Source organism: Aythya fuligula, chromosome 17 (assembly GCF_009819795.1).
Source record: "Aythya fuligula isolate bAytFul2 chromosome 17, bAytFul2.pri, whole genome shotgun sequence".
Taxonomy (NCBI): Eukaryota; Metazoa; Chordata; class Aves; order Anseriformes; family Anatidae; genus Aythya; species Aythya fuligula.
Window position 1 is genome coordinate 8,591,465 of NC_045575.1, and position 16,764 is coordinate 8,608,228.

Consider the following 16,764-nt stretch of genomic DNA (forward strand, 5'->3'; position numbering starts at 1 on the left):
CATTCCTCTCAGCATGCCTTTCCTTCTCTTCCTATTCCTTCCCTGTTCTTTTCATAGACATGGAAGTTTCTTGGCTTATGTGTTTATATATTTTTTTCAGTTTGCCCTATACATCTTTCTTGGCTTCTGTGACATTCTCTCCCATTCTTTGCCTTAATCTTTGCCTCTTGTCTGGTTTCTTTCTCTTAAACGTACAAGCACAACTGTGATTTTTTTTTTCTCCTGTATGGTGTTATCAAAGATACTTTCCTAATCATCACGACAGATAAAATTCATCTGTTGTTTCCATGGCTCCTATTTACTGGAGCACCTTTTCCTTGCCTCTTGCTTGGACTAGAGCTTCAATCTTTGACTCTTCGCTGGCTGTTTAAATCCTATAACTTCTAAAACAAACAAAGCCCCCTTCTTTTCAGGACACTGTTATATGTACCCAGGCTCTCAGATTCCTACTAAATTCTAGATTCTGATTTTGACCTCTTGCTAGGTTGCATTTGTCATTGGAACAGTTTATTACAAACATGTTTTTGCTCTCTTATGTGGCCTCTTATGCACAGGCAGAGAAACTTCCTTTTACAAGGTTATATTGTAATCTTGTTTCAAATCCCTCTAATTTTCTCCTGCTCTAACACAATTTCCCCCTGCTTTCAGAAGTTATTGCATGCAGTAAGGTTGAGCAAGTAATAGCAAACTTGCTACTGCATTCATGACCAAACTAAATGTTTACTTTTTTTTAATGTAATAAAGTCATCCACTTAAGCTCTGTAAGACTCCTAAACCTCAACCCCCTTTTCCAGTGGTGTATGAGTCTTAGTTCATGAATAGCCCACCTCCACTACAATAACACAGATGATAAAAACTACATAAGAACTCTCATGAAGCCATGACCTATGCTGCTGTCATCACCTGAGCTGCTTACAAAACACTGATGCTAGCACTGAGTGGATGCTGCTTTTCATTTGTTGCTGTGTTACAAATTTTTAAATGGGCCTGATGTTTGTATGTCCCTAAAGCAGCTGCCATGTGTGTTGTTTCTTCTCTCCCTTGTCTAGCAGCCAGCATTTCCTGCACACCCACTGTTAGACACACTGTAATATTCTTGTAATATTTCATTCTTTATGGAAGTCTAAAGGTCAATTCTAAAATGACTGCTGTGGGAGAGTCTGGTCTTAGTTAAATCACTATGAAGCACAGGAGATTCTGTACACAGTCACTGACACCAGTACTTTCATCAACGCAACTCAGAACAGAACTGTTGTATTTTTGGCTCTGTCCAAGAAGCAGCTGGTGTTACATACTGGTTGTGTTGACGCTGCTTCTCTCTTTTTCACACTAGTTTGGGGTTGTTTGGACTTGCTAAAACAGGTCATGACTTAAAATACCTACCAGGTGGTGATAGTATTTTTGGTATTAATGCTTTATGTGATTTATTTCCCATGTCCTGAAGGAAACGAGGTATGTGTAGTTATCAGGCAAAATAACTAACTAGTACTTGTACTCTAATGTGATCTTGATCTTAGCTGCACTGGTGCAAACGTGAATGCCGTTAACTACAGATTACAATCTAGCCTTGTAAAAATAGGGGTTGAATACTTGGTTTATAGAGTATACTTTGTTTTCAGTATCAACTCATGTTTCTCTAAAACTTGGATGGAGACTACATGCTAAACTTTGATGGGATTGATATGGTTAGCTAGTGGACACCATTGACTAGCATAACTTGTATTTGGATACTGCTGAAGAACGTAGGATGTTTCCCAAACTAAAGAGAAAGATGGGATGTTTATGCTTACAAATATATAATAGATTTTCTTCAGTGAGATGCTATATTCTATCAGTGAAGCCTACATACTGATAGGTATACAAGGACTGCATGGAGTACTCACTTACTCTGGGTTCTCTGCGAGTACCCTGCAAAACTTCCTTCTGATATGTATGCCCAGGTGGCAATTCTAGAAGGTCTGAGTATTTATATAAAATCGCAATGAGAATTAGCAGATGAGAACTGTAAGCAGTAGTTCCTGCTGTTGGAAGGTAGTAGGGAGATGAGGCTCAATTTCTTAGAGATCATGATGGATCAAGTGAAAAAAGATGACTTTGTTTAATATGTTCGTATATATTAAAAACAGCTACTATTAGAGTTGCATTTTCTGATCACAAGCAGTACCTCTAGTTGGGCATCTAAAGAAACAAAAATCACAAGCTACGACCTTTGAAAAGATAGACTTGAGTGAATGAACAGCACAAAGAGCCACCATGGCAAAAGAAGGTAGAACTCAGTAGTCCAGCTTGACATAGGGTTAATTAAATCGTGACTGTAACTTCTTTCTTCAGTCATTTGACTAATTGGATATGCATTTTAACTGCAGTAACAAACTATAAAGACGACAGCTTTCTCTGCTGCGTTCTCTTGTTAGATCATTAGATCCGATCCAACCTCTGTTTTGGATGGCACTATAATGTATGAATATGTAATTAAAACTTTTGCTGTAACTAATACATATAACTTTTGGTACTTGAATATTAATCCTTAATATTCTTCTAAGATATCTTAAATTTCACAAAGGATTTTCTCCAATAAAGCTAAACTAGATTCTACCACAAGATGACAGCCTGATATCTGTACAGCTCAGTTTCAGTTTGAAACTCTTGGATTCAAAGGAAAAGGTGAATATTGTTAATAATAGGATGTTACCTTTGTGTGGAAAGATAGAGCATCAGGGATTTTCACAAATACTTGCAGGCAAGAAGTACGTGATCGGACTGGTTTATGCTCTTGGCTCTGGAGTCAAAGACATTCTAGTGGATAAGAAATATTTCTGATTTTCCTTACTATAAAGTCTTTTCCCTTCATCTTCTCTCATTTTTTTCATAAACATCTAGACTGTCTAGTCCAATTTCTCTTGTTGTACATGTTCTATTTGGAAATGAATCTAATCCAGCTAAAACTAAAATTTTGGAAGGTCTCTAACTTCCTGCTTTGTGAGAATAGCAAAGACACAACCACACCACAGAGCTCAACTTCTGTAATGTGATATTCCTGGCTCAAAGTTTGGAGGCTTAGAAGGGTTTTAAAGAGAAGTTCTCAACTTCTTCAGCACAGACAAAACAATTATTTTTTTTTTCCCAGGCACTCTATCCAGAAGTGCCCAAGCCATTTTCCTTTAAATAAGAATTTTTCATAATTATTTAAGGGTAGAGATCTGCAAATATTTATTTATTTTGCCAACTGCAAAAAGTTGCATTGTCAAATAAGAGGATTCACAAAGAAAAAAAATCTGTATTTTTGTTCATTTAGCTTTTCTCCTTTCTTCTTCTAGACTTCAAAAGTAGTTGAAGGATAATGTTAGTAAAGTTTGTGGCTGCTGTAAAAAAGCAACTTTATTCTGAAATAAACAGACTTGAATTACTTACATTAAATAGTAAACTAACTTCTGTGAAATTATTTCAACTCTAAATTTGTACTGCATGAGTGTCTGGACATCTGTTCTGGATTTAAAATTCTGATTTGACTTTGCCATTTTTTGTTAGCTTCGGTTCCTATCGAAGTGATGCCTACTTAATAGAACTCTTGGCTTCTTCCTCTGTGAACTACCTTGAGTATTTCCCTGTATATCAAACTCATGTCTTATTCTTTCCTTAATAGTGCAAAAAGTGATTGAAAGTAAAACAAGTAAAAATAAGGTTTTGTTAATGTGCTGGAATCCTCTGAGGATGTGTGAAATCATTAGAAACTGATTACATTGGGTTAGCTTACACTTGTAAGTCTTAAATATGCGCTGTGCTACTTTTTGCTAGATTTGCCTGCATTTGCTTTTAAATGGGTAAGTGCTCAAACAGGGAGGTCTGCTACCTCCAAACTTCCAGTGCAGTATGTTGTTTAAACCAATCCATCTTCTGAGTGTAGATAAAGAAGAAGCAGTAAGAACCAATAAACTACGAAAGTATAGCTTGGCTACGTTTTTTTCTTTTTTCTCTTTGCTCTGGTAGCATACATTCTGAAACACCTGTATTAAGGTGCTGAATTTAAAAAAAAGATGGCTGGCAATTATAACTAAAATGGCTATGGAAAGTTTTGCCACAATTTTCTGAATTTCAATTCACTTTATTAAATTATGTATTACTGGGAAAAACCTTATGCATTATCTGTTTTACTAGGTTCGTTGTATTGCAAAAAGCTGAATAAGATTACCTCCACACACTCTGTATGTGTGTATGGAGGGACGGTGGTGTAAAGCTAAACTATTAGACTACTGGTACTGGTTATGTTTGAGAGAATATAGTTTTATGTCTGTAATGCCCTCTGAAATTCCTGCTGCTAGCTGCATACTGTGTGCAGTCTCTATATGGACTACGATAGTAACAGCCACTGGCATTATCCTAAGCCTAGGAGCCGCTTCCTTTCAATAAAATCCTGGGGAAGGGGCATCTTTCAGGGTAGCTTGACAGTCTACTAATGTGCTAGTAGCTAACACAACAAGAGACAGTACTTGGCTCTTTCCTTAGGGAAGTTCTCACAACTTGCTGTAGTTTTGGTGCCATTCCTCCCAATTACTCTGGAACACACTGAGGGAAGAGATAAGGGTTAGGGCTGCAAACACAATTTGAGCAAGACAGAAGTGATGGATGGGGGGAAAAAGAGGAAAACTGGGTATGAAAGCAGCAATAATGCCTGCTTTATTGTCTATGAAAGTATGGACAGAAGTACATGCTAGTCTGTTTGGTTAAATGGGTTTCAATAGATTTATATAATTGACCAGTGCAGAATTCTGCTCGAGTAGTGTTCCCACTCAAAAATGAACTTTACTAACTGAAATAAATCCCTGTTAGTCTAGGGCGTGTTAATTTTCTCTTGTGGGAAGAGATACCCATTAAGCTATGACAAGGTAGCCCACATATATCATCAGATTGAACAAATATGTTTTGTCAGTGAAAGGCATATATGTTGGTTTAGATGCTCATATACAGCACAATGTGGTCATTCAAAGATTAAAGGTTTTTAAAGTAAATTTAGACAGATGTGTGCACTGTGAAAGGAGACAATATCACTTTCCATTAAAGTAACCGAAAAGGCTTTTATGTAATCAGGAACTTAAAGCCATTAAACACTTGCATTTTTAATATGAAATATGATTTAAAACAGAACAAAATCTAGGCTACTTATTTTCCTGTATTACAAGTGTATTCCAAGAAATAGCAAAACTGTTAAAATAAAGTTAATCTGCATGTAGCCAGAACAATAAATGCAGTTTACAAAATAGTTTATTTAAAAAGAAGAAAAAAAAAAAAGAAAAATTTCATGAAGTAGCAACTATGAATGTGGAAGATGCTGTTCAGTGCCAGTGGGAAAGCTTAATATTCTTACTGTAGTTAACTGTATTATTGCCTTGTAAAACAGGAGCAGTGATACTGTTTCTTAGTAATCACCTCACTGTATTCCTACTTGACACAGTGACCAAAAATCATGGGAATATATGTGATGGGAGTGACTAGAAGTAAAGAAAATGGAAACTGAGTACTGTGAAACTGTTTTACACAATGTTTACATACTCCAGGGTGTCCCTACAGTAAGGAGGTGCTACTCTATCTTTTTCTGTTATTGCTTATTTATTAATGCCAAATAAAATAAATGATATGTAACACCATGTGGTTATGAACAAGTTCTTCATATGTTAATTTCATTCTGAAGTGCAAAGAAAAGTAAATTTTATAACTAGTTAAATAACCATAGCTGATATTAAGACTTGTAGCATTTTAGATCAGGTGGTATTGCATTTAGAGCAAAAGACTTAAACCTCTTTAAATTGAAGGTACCCAAAATGCTTAAATTACAAGTCTGCCCATGCACTGTGGTTCATATACAAGCACTCTGAACTGTCATGTGGAGGTAACCTTATGTATAGATTGGACAGCTAGTTTAGAACAACTGAGATTAAGATTGTCATGGTTCATTTTTGGAGTTGGCTGCTGTAAAAGGCTTGTTGTAGCATAACTGATTTTATGCACATGGATTTGGGATGTATTTGCAGGCAGGTGTTAGACCATGGAAATTAAAAGAAACCTCGTAGGAAGGCAGCAAGGAAGAAGATTTTCTTATGTTCTTTTTTTTTTTTTTTTTTTTACTCGAGTTCTATTAACCTTTTTCAATATAATGCTCTTCTCAGTACAATGGTACCAATTCATTCTGACCTGTGCTGACTAATCCTGGTAGTCATGAGTTTTATCCAGGTCTACACTGGTTCAACTATATATCTGCCTTAAGCAGGGTTAGAGTTAGGAAGGGATTTAAAGATAAATATAGAATCAGTGAAAGTATTTAAGAGTGAATGATAGCAAGCTCAACTGTCCCAGGCTAATGTCTCAAGAAACTTCAGGACCAAATCCATAAAACTCAGCCATTGAAGCTGCCCAGTCTTTACACCTTTCACTTTGATGCAAAGGAATTAACGATGATTGTTTTGCTTGTCCTTTTGTACGCACATGCTTCACATCATATATGTATTGAAAACTGCTGAAAAGGGATGCATCGTGTTGGGAGAACCTGCCAGGTGCCAAGATGCTGTTACGGAACTGTAGACCCCAGGAACGCATAGCTGTGAGGACTTAGATCTGAAAACAGATGCGTGGACTCTACTTTGCCACGTGCCAGCCCATCATAAACTAGAAGAGATCAGTAAGTTTAAAAATCTCTAGGGAGAAAGCTATGCAAAAGACAGAAACTAAGATTAGGATAGCCCAACTGTGACAATGATTTAATGCATAAATGGCAGAAGAATAGTAATACCTTTTGTTAAATGGGGTAGCCTGAGATCATTACACTTGTTCCTACTACCCGAGGAGTGGAATTCTAGATATATAATTGACTACCTCCACTCTTCCACCCCCCTCCCTCTATAAATGTTCAAAGAAATATGTTTTTTCATGAAAATTTAAGATGCTAGGAAACTAAAACAGCTGAGCTTTATTCTCTCTTTCAACTATACAACCCTTCTTCAGACTGCAGCTGATGTAATTGTCCTTATCTATTTCTGTGAAGCCCCCTTCCCCTCTTGCCCTGAAGAAGCTCTTCTGTTGTACTGTATCTTGAGTAATATCATTTAAATCTAGCTTGAACTATTATTTGGTATAACTCCTCTACTATGGTGGCACTTCTGGGAAGGGTAAAGCAAGATCTTGCTGAAATTCATGGCTGATTTTTGGCAAGATAAATGCAGAATTGAAATTCCCAATAGTGAAACAGTATCCTACAAGGCATGTGCTATAAAACTGTGTTTTAATTAATGTACATTATATTGAAATAGAAGTCGTGTGTGTTTTTATTTTTTTCCTCCCAACTACGGCAGTGTGGCCAATTAGGAATGAGATACATCAGGCTGGCAGATAGAAGGTATATCTATAAAAGTGAATCTTATCCCACAATGTAACTGATGTCAGAAAAGGAAAAACACATTGTTAAATCCAGTGCTCCACTGCAAATACTTAACTACACATGATTATTTTTGAGTGCTGAAATATCTTTTGCCCACTAAAAATGCTGTCATTATGCTTAAGAAAGTAAAAGCAAGGTAAGTGACAAACAAAACAAAGCAAGTAGTTTTTTTTTTTTGTTTGTTTGTTTTTTTTTTTTTTTCCTCATGAAAGCTAGATATTAAATAATCTGGCCTGGATCATTCTCTCCCTTTCCTGTCAGTGTGGAATCATCCTTTTCAGTATGGATTTTGATGCTTTGTCCCATTTACGTTGAAATGCTAGTAAGTTAATGCAGGAAAAACCTCTGAAGAGTTTCTAGGGCAACATTTAAAAGGGAATTTGAGAGACAGTCTTATTAAAATGTCATGGAAATTATATGCCTTTAGTAGAGTTAAGAAAGGGGTCAAAACCTACTCTGAGGGTATGCCAATGGCATGCAGTCTAGTTTGGGGAAAAAAACAAGAATGAAAACCACTGAAGACCCTCCAGATGCAAGCAAGCAGACAGCAGGATAGGTGCCAAAGTGGGCTGAGGTCAGCATATGATGAGGAGCTGGAAGCTGTGACTTCTGGTACCCAGCATGCTCAGAGCTCAGTGGGAGCAGCAAGCCCTTACTAGAAAAGAGGCAAGTTGTCACCAATCAGCTGTTAGCAATGTGTTTTCCCTCTGTGAGAGGTAACTGCTTCCTGCTGTTGCCTTTCGCAGAGCTCTAACTAGTAGGCTTAAACCCTAATTTGGGAAATAATAATTGCTCTAAAAATCACTGCAAAGCTTTCACCTCTTGCTTTGGATGGCATTTTCTGTGCTTTTTGTATGAACCTTTTGCCTTCTGGTCATTGTTCACTTTCGCTACCTCTCAGAACTTGTGTAGTAAAAATGGAGGAGAAGAGGCCTAATAACACTATCGCTATGGGAAGAAACTTACAAAGTTTGTCATAGTAGTATATCACTTGATTGATTATGTAAGGTGCAGGCAGTATATTTAACTGTACCAGTGTCCGGGGGAAGGAAGATATGTTGTGGAATTCTGCAAAGATCAGTAGCTCTCACAAAATCATGAAGCAAACTTAATCACCTCATTTTGCTTCCTAATTTAGTTACTCAAATGTTCAGTGCAAACAAAACGGAAAAGATGAAAGAAAACTCAGGAGGACATCTGAGTACAAGATATTGATATAAATAGAGAGACTGGGAAAAGTAGTTGTGACTGTTTCATTTTTCTACTTCAGGAAAACCAGTCAGAACAGGACTGTGCAGGAAAAGCACTGCCATAAACTCTTGCTGAGGGAGAAATTGGGACACAGCTCAGCACTGTTTGTTTTCACGTAGGTTTAGATAATAAAACGCAGAAGGCTTGAAAACGAGATTTGATTTACTATTGTTCAGAAACCACATTTTCTTAGGTCTGCAAGTTTCAGCTGTCACTACATTTTTGCTGGGGTTTTGATTTTTTGCTTTTCTTTACGTATTTTTCCATCTGTAGTTTCTGTTTGGGAAACAGTAGCAAGGAAGCAAAGTCGCTCACTTCATTCATTTTTTCCCCTCATTGTTTGGCAGGTGGAAAGCATAGATTTACTGAGCTGAACTGGATCAGCTGAAGAAGTGGAGGAAGAGAAACAAAAGTACAGCACCACTGAAAAGAGCGTCAGCGCTATCTAGCAGCATCACCACAGCAACCAGAAAATACAATTAGGAGACGAGGGCTAGAGCAGAGAAGGTGAAAGTGCGGCTCCTTACCTTTGGACAGAAGGCAGCAAAATAATTATGCAGAACAGAAAAGAATATTGGATGGACCTAGCCAAACTGTGGCAAAGGGAAGTGTCCCTTCAGTAACAGGAATGTGCCACTGTTTATGCACTGGAAAGGGGAGTGCCATGAGATCTACTGAAGAGACTATTTCTGTGGTTGCTTATCTACACATGTTTGCATCCCTGCTGGAACTGAATTAGGTGGTACAGGCCTCTTGGACCAGTAGGTATTGGATTTTTTCTGTACAAGGTGTACCTGGCACGAGAGCTGGAAGACACCACAGATCTTTCACGGAGACTTGAAGAAACTGAGACAATCTCTGGCCCTTCCCTTCTGTAACAGCCTGCTATACCATGGGATGTAGGCAAAGCTCTGAGGAGAAAGAGGCAGCGCGGCGGTCCCGGAGGATTGACCGCCACCTGCGCTCTGAAAGTCAGCGACAACGAAGAGAGATCAAGCTCCTTCTCCTGGGTACCAGCAATTCTGGGAAGAGTACTATTGTAAAGCAGATGAAAATCATTCACAGTGGTGGCTTTAACTTGGAGGCTTGCAAGGAATACAAACCTCTGATTATCTATAATGCAATTGACTCCCTCACACGCATCATTCGGGCTCTAGCCACCCTTAAGATAGAATTTCACAATCCTGACAGAGCATATGATGCTGTACAGCTCTTTGCCCTGACGGGCCCAGCTGAGAGCAAGGGCGAGATTACTCCTGAGCTTCTGGGAGTCATGAAACGGCTCTGGGCAGACCCTGGTGTGCAGGAGTGCTTCTGTCGCTCCAACGAGTACCACCTAGAGGATAATGCTGCATACTACTTAAATGACCTAGAAAGGATCGCAGCACTGGACTACATCCCTACAGTGGAAGACATTCTGCGCTCTCGGGACATGACCACGGGGATTGTAGAAAATAAGTTCACCTTCAAAGAGCTGACTTTCAAAATGGTGGATGTGGGTGGACAGAGATCTGAACGCAAAAAATGGATCCACTGTTTTGAGGGGGTTACAGCAATAATTTTCTGTGTGGAGCTGAGTGGATATGACTTGAAGCTGTATGAAGATAACCAAACAGTAAGTGCATCTTCTGCTCCTTATTCCCTTGATATATCTTTTCCGTTCTCCCTCCCCAGTGTTCGGACTCTTCCCTTTGTTTAGACAGTTATCCCAATTGGATAGGTTTTAAAAATGTAATTGTTTGATGTTATTATTGAGGTGCTCCTCAAATGACAGCAGAAATTTTTGGTTTGTGCTTTTTGCTATATGTTCAAGTTTATCTGGTTAAGCATTATTTCAAATATCACTTATGACAGTGTATATCCTTGTGTACAGGATGATTAATTTGGGCATTGTTTTGTGAGTCCTAGGAAACCTTGAATCTAAAATAGTGAAACTTGTTTCTTTTTTTTTTCTTTTTGTCTCTAGGATTTTTATCAGGATTTGGGATAACATGAAATTAGTTTTTTTTTTTTTTTTTTTTTTTTTTAAATCAAATACAGCTTTTAATTAAAATGGAACCTTAAATATAAAATGTTCTTTGCTTTTGTCTATATGGCTGATTTGCCTTGTCCAATGAATAACTACTTCTGTTTAATTCCCCTTTAATGCTATTGTTAGTCTCTGGTTTGCACAGCATGCAAATACAGTAACTATGGAAATATTTAAGCACACTTACATGTACGCAGCTACATATTTGCTATCACATTTACTTTGGTTGAGTTGAACTTCACAGGGTTTTATTTAAACTCTTGTTTGACAGCCTTGTAAAATGTGCTTAAGAGATGGGAGTTTATTAGCTAGAAACATAGAATGATTTTTATCATCTTGTGGTTCCTAAACATGCTCTATTTGCATTTGAAAATAGCCGCCCTTAGGAAGAATTAAAATCTGTACTGTAAAAGCAAAAAGTTAACTTAAAAAGTTGTTTGCTTATTTTTACTCTTCTGTGAAGTCTTGTCTGTTCAAGATCTGGGTTCTACATACCAATTCCTTCCCCCCAAACCAGCATAAAATGAGAAGATCACTGAAGATAATACATAAAGCTATTCCCTGCACATCCCATGCACATAGGAAATTGATTGTTAAAGTATCATTTTATACAATCTATTATAATTATTCATACAATGATGTGAAATTATTTCAATCCATTTGTACTTCTAACTCCGTTGTCAAGGTTTTAGGTTGCCAGTTTCTGGTTGCTAATATAGTTTTTTTTACAGAGTTTTTTTTTTTCTTATTTAAAAGGAGCTAAGTGATAAGTTTGAGAAGCAATTATACTTAGGTTTGAACCAAGACTACAGAATAGTTTCCAGAAATAATCCTTTTGTTTTACAAGCTTGCCTTATATGGTTGAATCCCTTTTGCATGCACTTTCTATGATTCTTCAAGGAAAAAAATATTATTGTCAAGAACATTTGCCTAAGCTGAATTTTGACCAAATGTTTCCAATTTATTGCAAATGGAATGCTCGTTATGAGCTCCTAGTTAACATTCTATCTTACCAGAGAAAATGTTTGTACCTATGAATAGACTTAGAATAGGAAACAGAAACATTTTAGTGAATAAAAATTATGCTGTGGAAGAAAAACGGGCACCTTCATATTTAAGATAATAGTTGACCTTCTCTTCTTGGTAAGAAAATAAGCTATCATGGAAACATCCGAAGATGCCATGTACTTCCCCCCCCAATTTCCCAAACTCGTGATTTAGAATAGCAAGCGAAGTCCAATTGTTTGCAAACACATTAAGCCATCATACTTATCCAGAATAGAAACGTGCACAACAATCCTCTTGATGAATTAAGGGTGAGAAGGGGAGAACTGCACTAATGTGAAACTCTTTTATTCATGATTAAAATGTATTCTAGACTTAGCACCAGACATCACATCTAAATGCTATTTGGCACAGGATGTAACTTTTACGATTTCATGTTTCCTTTCCAGAAAAAATGGCAAATAATGCTTCTAAATCTGAAGGTAGAATATTTACTGAGAACCTAACCTAGCATTTGGATGCTCAATTTGGCTTACTCTAGGTAAAACAGTCTGCTTTATATATTCCGTTTTGAGCATTCAACTGCAAGTATCTGAATATTCCAGCAACTTCACATATCTACATGTTAAGTAAAAATGTACAGTCATTAAATTAAACATTGTGCAGGATTACATAACACTCATCTTCCAGTCTGCAGGGAAAGAACAAAATCTGTCAGTACTACAATGTAACAACTTTTCTGAGGGAGAAATGTGTCTCTGATATGAGTAACTTCAAATGCTTCTGTTCTGAGGTCTGTTACTTAAATGCCTATGAAAACTCAAGGGGAAATAAAAAAGAATGCTTTGAAAATAAATAGGCAATGTAGTTTCAGTTGTGTGGAGGCGTAATACTACTCGTAACAGTCTTGGTTGTGGTCACTGCTTACACAGTAGATTGTCTATCTGCCTGCCTTGGGGAGCATGCCTGGGACGTTCCGATGCCAGGATCAGTTTGGATTTGTACGCTGTAGTAACTTCTGCTTTGCAGAGAGCACTGCAGGCACTCTCGAGTTCACGTTCTGCTGACCAATGCTACAGTTTGCTGGTATCCATGAATAGCAGGCCTGAGAAACACTTAGACTGGGGGAAAATGTGCCAGACTGAATTTTTGGGAATTCTCAAATTAAAGACTAAGAAGTTCTCCTTTATAAAACACCTTATTCTGTACCCATAGGCTCAACCGCTATTAAAGGGAAACTGAATTTAAATACAGATAACCTCTTCTTCCTCTTCATCTCTAAGACAAGTTCTAATATTTAGTTTGTTAGTCACAGTAATGTTTTTGACTACTACGCTGTGATCAACAGCGTCTTTTGATAGTGCTCTGGGAGGAATGTAGGAAGGAATAATTCCTAATGAGTGTGACAGGGCAGATCTGTAGTTAAACTAATGAAGGCAATCAGATATGGAAAAACAATTATCTTACGAGTGTTATGTGGCTAATCATTCAGGTTTTATGCCTTTTGAAGTATATAGACATGTTGGTATTTGCATCTCAGCAAGGTGTACAGACATCCCAAACTAGTGGCTAGAAAATAAATTAATCTTATTATGTTTTAATCATAGAATTTGACTTGTAAATGAAATATCATATCCCAGATTTTCCACTGGGTTATGTTAGTAGTAAATGCACTGAATCCAGAGAGATGAATAAGACCAATGTCAGTATCTGGAATTTAGATATTCATTTCTGGTACTCTTTTTGAGCTTTTCTTATGATTCAGTTTGTACTGACTGCTGTTAAGAGCCTTGATTGCATGCGACTTTGATGTAAAGAGGAACTGGAATCCTGCTAAGTTTTTATTTTAAAGCTAGATCTGAAATAATATTTAATAGATTAGGGGATTCAGTCATCTTCAACTCCACGTATACATCATACGACTAAAATAAAAGGCCCTGAGAAATATCAGATCAAAGAAAATTACTTTAGCGAGAAGAAGGTTAACTAATTTTGAGTGGCATTCTCAGGTTTGTCTAGATTTCTGTTGTACTTCCATCATTGTGTCCATGTGTCTGAGCCTATTCAATGAATATTTAATTCCGTAAGTGACTTTTGCAAATTTTTGGTGTGTGTGTGAAGAATTTCTACAAATTCCTTGTCAGCTTTGCTTGAATTAGCTTCTTCTTGTTTGCTTTTGTTAGTATAGCTTATCCTGTATGTAGTATTTCCTAATTCTTTTATTCTGTACTGCTTTTTTTTTTCCTCTGCTAATCCACTGCACTTCCATCTCCTTCTCTGTACTGTACGAACTGATTCACCATTTGCTGTCCTACATGCAGACATGTGCTTCATTGGCTGTGCATCCTTGTCTTGGTACTGACACTGCCTCATAACAGATCACTGTATCTGATTTTTTGTTTGGTAACCTCCTCTTGACATGAGAAACATTGCCCCTAATTCTTTCTATTCATTTTCAGAGGGGCTGAGAAAAACATCTCTTATTTAAATCTAGACACTGACTAGGGCAATGTTGGCTTTTTGCAATTCTTCAGACTCTTCCTGCCTTGCATTTCAGATTTAAAAATCAAAAAGAAGTAGACTGTGGGGAGAAAAATCAATATATTCCGAAAGCCTGGAGAGCTCATCTATGATTTTTTTTAAATTCTTTTTCTACAATCTGATGTTTTTTGTTGCTGCTACTTATAGCAGTACTGAATTATGAAATTCAGAATTATATTGTCTCTCAGCTCTTATGTGTCCGTAACTGCTGTGCAAGTATTTGCTGATACAAAAACAAATAAAAATCTACAGACATTTTTGATCTGCGGAGAAATAAGAGCACGGATGAAAAATGTGAGAACAGTTGTCTTCCTGAAACTCCCACTTAAGTGGCAAAGAGGAGGAGGGCTACTAACAGCATTTCAGGATGATCTTGACTATGTACTCATTTAAAAACAAAAAAAAAAAAAGGGGGGGGGGGGAGTGTTAAAAAAAAAACTATGTTTGGCCCATCTTTCTGTGCTGTAGTTATGTGTTTTTGTGTGGTGGTGGTGGTGTTTTGTTTTTTTTAAATCCAAACACAACCATAACTTCTTTGTTGAGAGAGCACTGCATGTTCTAGGTGTGCTGAATACACAATAGCGTTAAACAGCTCTGATAGCTAAACTAAAAGAGAACCTACACTGACAGATCACTTGAACTGCTGTATGGAGACTCATGAAAAGAAGACCTACAAATAATAGGGTTGCTGAGTTCCTAAAATGCTTCCTAGTGTAGTAACTATGGTGAAGAGAACTATTAAATGAAACTTATCCACTGTCAAACATAACTTACTGTGACAATTAAGCAAACAATCTATAAGAATACAGTATCTTCCATGTTTCCTGCTGACAGAATTGGATAAAACCTATACACAAGCCTTGTCTTTGAAGATGTGTTGAAATAATGATTAAGAAATATGTTAAAAATTGGGGGGGTGAGGACAAAAAAATGAGTGGAAGACAGAACCCTTCTTTTTTTTTTTTTTTCTTCACCAGAATAACAGTATTTTCCTGTTTATCTGTGGTTATCTGCAAACCTGATTTGTGTCCATTTTCAATCCCACAATCTTACATGTGCTTTCCTGCCTAACATGCAGCAAGCATAGTTTTATCTTTCTGTGCACATACCTAATACGACTCAACCAGGTACAGGTGCTGTCTCTTTTTGACATGATTGCAAAATTGGTTTGTAGAATATGTTTGGAATGCTTTTCTTTCTTTCTTTCTTTTTTTTTTTTTTTCATAACAAAGTTATTATTCCTGACGAGCACTCTGAGAAGGTTGCCTTAAGGGCTTTTTATATCCCCACACTAATTTCTACCACATTATATCAAACACATTACATGTCTTAATTTCCAAGGTCCTTAACAGCTGCTTGACCTATTCCATCTTTTATTCTATAGTAAGATGTCACCTCTGGCCTTTGATAATGTTAGCATCCACCATCTGCTTGTTAGACTTTTCAAGTGATCTTTTCGCTTTTACCCTTTGAATCCTGTGCCTAGGAGGAGTTTCCTGTTAATATCCGTCTCATCTTTATTCAAACTTTTCTCCTTAAGTTAATGTGATGCTAGAGAATGTTAAATAATCTTTACTCTCTCATGTTACTACACCTGCCTCTCACCATAAAAAGTAGTTTTGCAGTTTCTTTGAAAGTCTCCATCTGTGTGCACTCAGATGTGTTGCATATCTACTACATACGATGGATACTTTTCAATTTCCTTGTACAGTGTATAGCTGCAACAGCATTCTAGATAATAAAGATTCTTCAAAAGTACAGTAATAAAGTAAATAATGAATAAGTTAAATACGAATGCATGACTTAATTCCTGAGATCAGTAGTTCTACAAGACTCACATGATGCACGTATGTCTCCTTTTTCTGAAAATGGCAGTAATTCAGTAACTTTAAAAATATCAATGTTAAAAATGCTTGCAAATAACTTAAGGTTTAGTTAATTTTTATTCCCTTTCTTACAGCCATTGCATGTGAGTGGAAAAATGACACTTTAGCCTTTTTTGAGGTTACATTTTTAGTGTAGCATCTTCAAAAGAAGATGAATGCAGATGAAAGATGACAAAATACTGCAGCAAATAGTTCAGACTGCAGCAGGCCTTATGCAAACCAAATCTTTATATGCAAACCAAATCTTTGGGATCATAATGGAGCCTTTCAAGTATCTGGTGGTAATTTGCTTGGAAGGTCTTCTGTCATAGGCCAATTGTTTGAACACACTGAGAAGGAATTGTGATAAAGGCCATATGTATGTTAATAGCATTCTTTATCAGTGGTAAAAATCCATATTGGCAAATGTTGATTTAAGTGAAACATCTTTCTGACAAAGTAAGTCTCTTGGGAACCTGAGAAAAAAGATTGACTTAAACTGCTCAGGTGTTCTTGGTTTTGCAAAGCATTTCCATTTCAAGATGTTTCATGGAGAATTTTGCGTGGGAGTGAAGCCTAGATGACTTCAGCATTCATATGTGTAATCTTTCAGCATTGCAAATGGAATTGTAGCCTTGCCTTTTTTT

At 37.0% G+C, this 16,764-nt stretch overlaps 2 protein-coding genes across 3 annotated transcripts in view; one reads left to right on the forward strand and one right to left on the reverse strand.

Annotated features, from left to right (window-relative positions):
• RSPH14 (radial spoke head 14 homolog) overlaps positions 1–16,764 on the reverse strand; it is a 92,151-nt gene that overhangs the window by 30,356 nt on the left and 45,031 nt on the right. The window lies entirely within an intron of this gene.
• The window catches only part of GNAZ (G protein subunit alpha z), a 66,274-nt gene that overhangs the window by 14,990 nt on the left and 34,520 nt on the right, over positions 1–16,764 (forward strand). For both annotated transcript variants that reach the window (XM_032198915.1, XM_032198914.1), the window contains exon 2: positions 9,025–10,292. In XM_032198915.1, the coding sequence (XP_032054806.1) occupies positions 9,570–10,292 (723 nt within the window). In that variant the 5' untranslated portion in view covers positions 9,025–9,569. The remainder of the gene's footprint in view (positions 1–9,024; positions 10,293–16,764) is intronic.